Below are 6,937 nucleotides of genomic sequence, written 5' to 3'. Positions count from 1 at the left end.
AGTATTGCAAATGATCTAATTACTATTTTTTGAATCAAACATGTGATTATTTAAAAAACTACTCAAAATAAAACAACAAGATTTCTAAGAATCTAATTTGTAAGTTTATTACATTCATTTGAAATTGTGATATAAAACATAAAATAATATAAACAAATATTATCAAAGATTAGCATCTTGATTTTTTGTTCTTCTATATCTATATACTTCATTTTAATTTTTTATCATTTGTTTTAAATCGATTTAAAATATATTAATTAATGCATTATGTGTATCCAAACCTATTTTTGAGTTTCTCACATCTTTGACGATATTTTGTTTTAAAATCCACTTTCACAATCGACATTACTTGTTGAAATAGTAAGAAAAACTTTCCATAACCTCATCATATGATGATGGCTTCTATGTCATTATTTTGTATTACAAAAGACTCTGCAAGCATTTTCAATTTGTGATCCTTTACATTTCTGCAAGAATATAAACGTAATGTTTAATTATATATAGATATATTCAAATAAACTGGACAACCTACAACACAACACACCAATAAATTGTGAACTTTTTATGTAAAAGATCTAAAGTTTGAATCTAATATTTTATGTATATATATATATATACTCTCTAATAACAATTCAAAAGTGCAAAAAGCAGCAGGGCCACCAAAATCTGGGACAGACTAATCTCCACACAAAATGTACTAAAGTGAAAACAAAGTCAAACTTAGTGTTTTTTTTTTAAATTTAAGAAAACAACGATTTTTTTTCAATTGTTTTGTTATTTTCGAGCACAAACCATGGTGGTTCAATTTGTGGACCTGGATAAAGCTTTATAGTTCTCTTTGTTTCTTGTGTTGTTTTGCTCTCTTTGGTATTCAATAAAATTTTTACCCCTCTTTTAATAATGCAGATCATAAAGATCAAATGTTGAAATTTTCAGAAAAAAAATCCATGATGTTCTCTATTTTATGAAAATTCGTCTACTATAGAATTTGTACCGAGGATAGCTGGTCCCCAAAATCGAGGTCCGCGTCAGAGTTTACAATAAGAACGTTTGTTGTTCTTAACGTAGCAACTAATAAAAATTGTTTTTACCTTTTGTTTCTATGAACTCCTCGTATATAAATTCAGGACGGGGAAGCTTATATTGTTTGTTCCTACTCGCATGTAGTTTCCACTAAATCCATCCGCTCGCGACAAAAGACCACCTTAATACTATCAAACTTCTATCATTTATTACATACCAGACTTGTATAAAACGAAGGCCTATTTCATTGCATTTTGAAAGAGAAATTTTTAGTTAAACTCACTCTCAATGGCAGCCACTGCAATAACTAATTATCTTGTGCTTCCCTCCATTTTTCTTCTAATCTTTGTCTCCACAACTTCTTCTCAACACTTGAATGAAAAGGTATCATCTCCATCTCCCTCTGATTTAAATATTATTGACCTCTTAACAAAAAAACTGCAGTTTTACTAACTAATGTTACATTTTATTGTGTGCCAACCAGCTTTACATAGTATACATGGGTGATGTTCCATCCACAGATAAATACGATTATTCACAAACTTCAGCGAGTGCTTCCCACCTTTCATTGCTTCACTCAATACTTGGAAGGTGTATATATTATATTCTTTCTTTTTACATGTCCACGCTACTGTTCTAAAGAACTATTTTTTCTTTTTTTCTTTTTTATTTTTTTGATTCTAATTTATTGATTTTGAAATGATGAGCTTGTTAAGCAATGAGGCAGCAGAGAAATCATTGATTTATAGTTATGGGAAGAGCTTCAACGGATTTGCAGCTAGGCTTTCTTCACCTCATGTCCAACATCTCGCAAGTAAAATTGTCTCAAAATTGTTTTTGAGGAAGTATTTCAAATTTGTTTTTCTTTAGCTGTAAATATCACGTACTAACAAGTGATTTCTCAATTGTATAGACACTAAAGGGGTAATTTCGGTGTTTGAAAGCAAAAGTATTGAGCTTTTGACAAGTAGATCATGGGATTTCGTGGGACTCCCTCTGTCTCAGCAAACCAATCATTTGGAATATCAAAGTGATGTAATTGTTGGGGTTTTAGATACAGGTATGAATACAAAAACAAAAGGAAATGGTTCAGCAATTTTCCCACATTTGTATAGACATTTATTCTGAAAAAATTGCATTCTTTTGATTGTAGGAGTATGGCCAGAATCAGAAAGTTTTGATGATACAGGATTGGGTCCCGTTCCCTCAAAATGGAGAGGGGTGTGTCAGACAACATCCGATTTCAAAGCTTGCAATAAGTACTTTCAACAAGCCACTCTTAAACATCATACAGAAGAAATTAAGCTTGGAAAAAGAAGTCAATTTTGATTATTTAATACGTTTGAGATTAATTTACCAGGCTAATTACAAAAATGTTTACTTGTTTCTCAGGAAAATAATAGGTGCAAGCTATTATTATAAAGGCTTGGGATCTCCACCAGACGCTGGTGAATTCATATCTCCAAGAGATTCAGATGGACATGGAACACACACCGCCTCCACAGCTGCTGGAAGCATTGTGAGAAATGCCAGCCTCTTTGGATTAGGGCAAGGAGATGTGCGTGGAGGAGCACCTGGTGCAAGGATTGCTATTTATAAAGTTTGTTGGGCAAAGTCTTGCACTTGTGCAGATATACTTGCCGCCTTTGATGATGCAATCTATGATGGCGTGGATGTCATTTCTGTTTCACTTGGGAGTGGTGGACTTGGGATTATCACACATGATTATTTTGAAGATTGCATTGCAATAGGAGCATTCCATGCAATGAAGAGAGGAGTCTTGACATCAAATGCTGCATGTAATGATGGAGCAATTGAATCTGTTTGTAACTTTTCACCATGGTCCCTGACAGTGGCTGCAAGCACCACTGATCGCCATTTCAAATCACAACTTACTTTGGGAAATGGAATGTCTTTCGAGGTATAAATCAGATATCGTTGCTTCCTATTGAGACGGCTTAAACATCACACACTAAGACTTCATTCCTAGACTAAAAGTGTTAAACAGTCAAAATTGACATTTTTGTAAGCTTAATTTTTCCATTAATATGTGATCCACTGATATTAATTGATTAATATCAAAGTTCTGAAGTACTTGTTTTAATGGTGAAACAGGGGCATGTTGTAAACACATTCGCAATGGAGCAGCCATGGTATCCTTTGGTATATGGAGGAGATGCTGCTAATGTCTCTGGTGGATTTTCTTCAGATGACTCAAGGTGAAATGCATAACAACATCACATGAAATTGTTTAGGAAACTATTTCTTATAGCAGATTTTTGTTTTTTCCATCTTGTTGAGCTCAAATCTCTCCATTTGTATGATTGTGAATTTGGGCAGTGGTTGCGGGTTATATTCCCTGGATCGGAGCTTAGTTGAAGGGAAAATAGTGCTTTGCTACTTAGCAAGCCCTTATGATCTGCCAGATGGTGGAGTTTATGTCTCTGGAGGGGCAGGTGCCATTATAATGTATGATCCAATGAATGATACAGATTTCTCGTTCATGGTCCCTGCCACAGTTATCTCATCAGAAAAGGGAGAACTTATCAAATCTTACATCAATTCCACAGGGTAAGTGCATGAATATTGAAATAAGCTAATTCTGTCAATTTACATCTGATACAATTATATTCATTAAAATTAAAAAATTCTAATTTGAATGGTTAAATAACAAAAAGAAAACACTAAATTAAAAAATGCTTTAATCCAAACAGCTTATTTTTTCAACCTTTTGCATTTCACTAGGTCTCCTACTGCAAGTATTGCAAAAGGTGTGGCTAGGAATGATTTACCTGCACCTATAACAGCTTCATTCTCATCAAAAGGTCCCAGCATAATCACACCAGATCTTCTGAAGGTAAGAAAACAAAAATATATGATTGGAATTTGAATTTCAGCTCTCTCCAAGGGACATGTTGTACTCTTATTAAACTAATCCATTTACATCATATTTCTTTGACAGCCTGACATCACTGCACCAGGTATAGATATTATAGCAGCTTGGTCAAAAGCTGCACCAATGAGCATGAATCCTTTGGACAAGAGACAAGTAGATTTCAATATAGTCTCTGGAACATCAATGGCATGCCCTCATGCAACAGGGGCAGCTGCATATGTCAAATCATTTCATCCAGACTGGTCTCCTGCTGCTATCAAATCCGCTCTCATGACGACTGGTGGGTATCCATTCTATAAGGGACGCAGTTATCTTTCAGATAGAATGCACCTTTGACTAAAATTGAAAAAATATAAAACACAATAGATTTTGTTGAAATTTTCAGCATTTGTTCTTCATGATCTGTCTATTTTGTAATCAAAGACAGCAAAAAAATTGGAAAAAAATCACTGTATTTTTAGAGATCTGAAAAAAAAAAAGACTTTTGATGCATTTTATCTGGAGGATCGTCTAAAAATACCCAAAATTGTATACTTTAATTTATTTTCCATTATCTATCCTAACAATTCATTTTTTAATGCAGCATCAACATTGGATGCAACATTAGATGGAAATCAAGCTGCAGAATTAGGATATGGTGCAGGACAGATTAATCCCCTCAAGGCCATCAATCCGGGGCTTGTGTATGACGCTGATGAAAAATCTTATATCAATATGTTATGTAGTCAAGGATACAATGAAACATCCTTGCGTTTGTTGACAGGAGAATTCATCACCTGTTCTTCAAATTTATCCAAGTATGGAGTATGGGAGCTTAACTATCCTTCAATAATGGCTACAGCAAATATAAGCAAACCCATTTTTGCTGAATTTCAAAGAACAGTTACAAATGTAGGACCTCCAAATTCTACTTATCAAGCCAAAATAGATGCACCCATTGGAATGAATGTCACAGTGGAACCAGATACACTCACTTTCACGGCCTTCAACGAGAAGAAGACATTTAATCTCAAAATTGGAAGTCAAGTTGTACCAGATGATTACGATTTGCTAACAGGTTCATTGACTTGGAATTATGGCAATTACAGTGTGAGAAGCCCGATTGTTGTATATTATTATGTCAAATAGTCAGTGTACTTATTCATTAGGTATTTCTTTTCGAATTTGTGACAATAAAATCCAAAACAAATATCCCTCTCCTTATTCATAGTAGTCGCTTTATTTCTCATTTGTTGTAATGATTTTTACCAACGAAACTTGCTAAAAATTTGTCTCAAGTGATCAGCGTGAACAGAATTACGATAGTGTTCTTCAGTAATTTTACAGTCCTGATAAATAGGAAAACATGGTGCTAAAATGAGTGTTTACTTCACAATATCTTTTAACATCTATTTCAAAATAATCTTTAGAAAAAGTAATCGTCTAATTAAAAATATTATTAATAAATAAATCTCGATTTTAAAATGATATATTTTAAAAAGTTTGTAGTGAATTATTATTAATTTTTTTTGTAAATTCTTGATTGTTAGATAATTTGATGTTGTTTTTAAGTATATATAGATTTTAGTTTTTAAAAAATTTATTATTTTTTGTGTAAAAGATTATATATACATTAGATACATTCAAAAAGTTTAAATATTTATATTTCTATTTTGTATGTATAAAAATTTGAACATTTCTAATAATTGTTGTTTATTTTAATATGATTATAAGAAAAATAAGAATTTAAAAAAAAATCATGATAATGAGAAATATCAAATTTTAGAAATATTTAAGATTTGTGAATATGAACAAATTACTAGATTTACTATTAAAAACAACTAAAAGAATATAAATATAGAAAAAATATAACTACTAAATATATCTAGTTTTTTTTTCTTACCCTTGTCCCTAAAGTGAAAATGGAAGGATCACCTCTTCATCTGTCTTTCTCAGCATTTATCTTGAAAATTCCATTAGAATAGTTGATAGAAATATGTGGGGAGGTGCTTGTGATCCATCGACCCGTAAGTATACAATAGAATTTTGGTCTTGTTCTCAGCTTTACATTTTTAATGAGTACATCAATATAAGTCTATGAGTAGAGTGTTGAGAATAGATCAGACGGTGCATGTCGAGTTCCATTGAAGTGTATGCCTTTGAATGTAATAAGAGTTTGTAATATTCAAACTTGAATTTGGGTACGTTTTGTAAGTCATTAGTGTAGCTACCTATTAAAAACTTCGACATAAATAATGAACTGTTGTTTTAAAGAGTAAAAGAGGGGTTCATAGTATTATGGAATTCCAATTAAGGTTGTGACCATATCAAATCACGGAAAGAGATTTGTATTTCTAACACCCAAAATCTCATGCAATCTAGTTAGAAGCCCAGTAAGAGTTGTTACTTCCTTTTTTACTTGTTGAATGAAAAGTGTCAAATTTTTTTCCAAGACTTATTTGTATGCATTGACTTACTATTGTTAAAAATAAGATCCACTAATCTAATATGTAACTTGTGATAGCACTTGTGGATATTTTATGTATTTTCCAAGTTACTATACAAATGAATATATATGTGATATAAAGAGGCATGTCTCTTAAAGAGACATGCCTCTTTAATATATTAACTTACATTAGTTATAACATAAGTAATATACCCTCAATATATTATAATGGTTATATAGTTCAAAATACACACACACACACACACTCTTAACATAAGTTAATAATTTCATTTATAATATTTGTCATATATTGTTTATATATCTCATATATATAATATAATTTATCTAACAAAATTATAACATTAACACTCCCTCTTAATAAAGAAGGATAAAACACGTAGATATTATAGGTGATAGGTAATATTTTAAGAATAATACATATAGGAAATCTTTGATCAGAAAATTTCCAGTATATGATATCATATAAGTATTGGCTTATCAAAATATCAATACATGATATTCACCAATTACTATTTGATGTCATATTAGGTAACATGAGCATTGACCTATCAGAACATCAATCAAATGATATT

At 31.6% G+C, this 6,937-nt stretch overlaps 1 protein-coding gene across 1 annotated transcript; it reads left to right on the top strand.

The window, feature by feature from the left end:
• Positions 1 to 1,725: 1,725 nt before the first annotated feature.
• On the top strand, positions 1,726 to 5,113 carry LOC149569992 (cucumisin-like). The gene is made up of 9 exons (XM_089817063.1): positions 1,726 to 1,837; positions 1,937 to 2,083; positions 2,177 to 2,282; positions 2,416 to 2,944; positions 3,139 to 3,242; positions 3,364 to 3,594; positions 3,769 to 3,880; positions 3,986 to 4,199; positions 4,503 to 5,113. Exons 1-9 carry the CDS (start codon positions 1,726 to 1,728, stop codon positions 5,045 to 5,047), a joined length of 2,100 nt encoding a protein of 699 aa, XP_089673189.1. The 3' UTR covers positions 5,048 to 5,113.
• Positions 5,114 to 6,937: the final 1,824 nt, after the last annotated feature.

This window comes from Cupressus sempervirens, chromosome 3 (assembly GCF_028749045.1).
Source record: "Cupressus sempervirens isolate cs-2001-9-10 chromosome 3, ASM2874904v1, whole genome shotgun sequence".
In the NCBI taxonomy this organism is placed as follows: domain Eukaryota; kingdom Viridiplantae; phylum Streptophyta; class Pinopsida; order Cupressales; family Cupressaceae; genus Cupressus; species Cupressus sempervirens.
The sequence above is the reverse complement of the archived record's forward strand: the minus strand, read 5'-3'. Positions and strand labels throughout refer to the sequence as shown.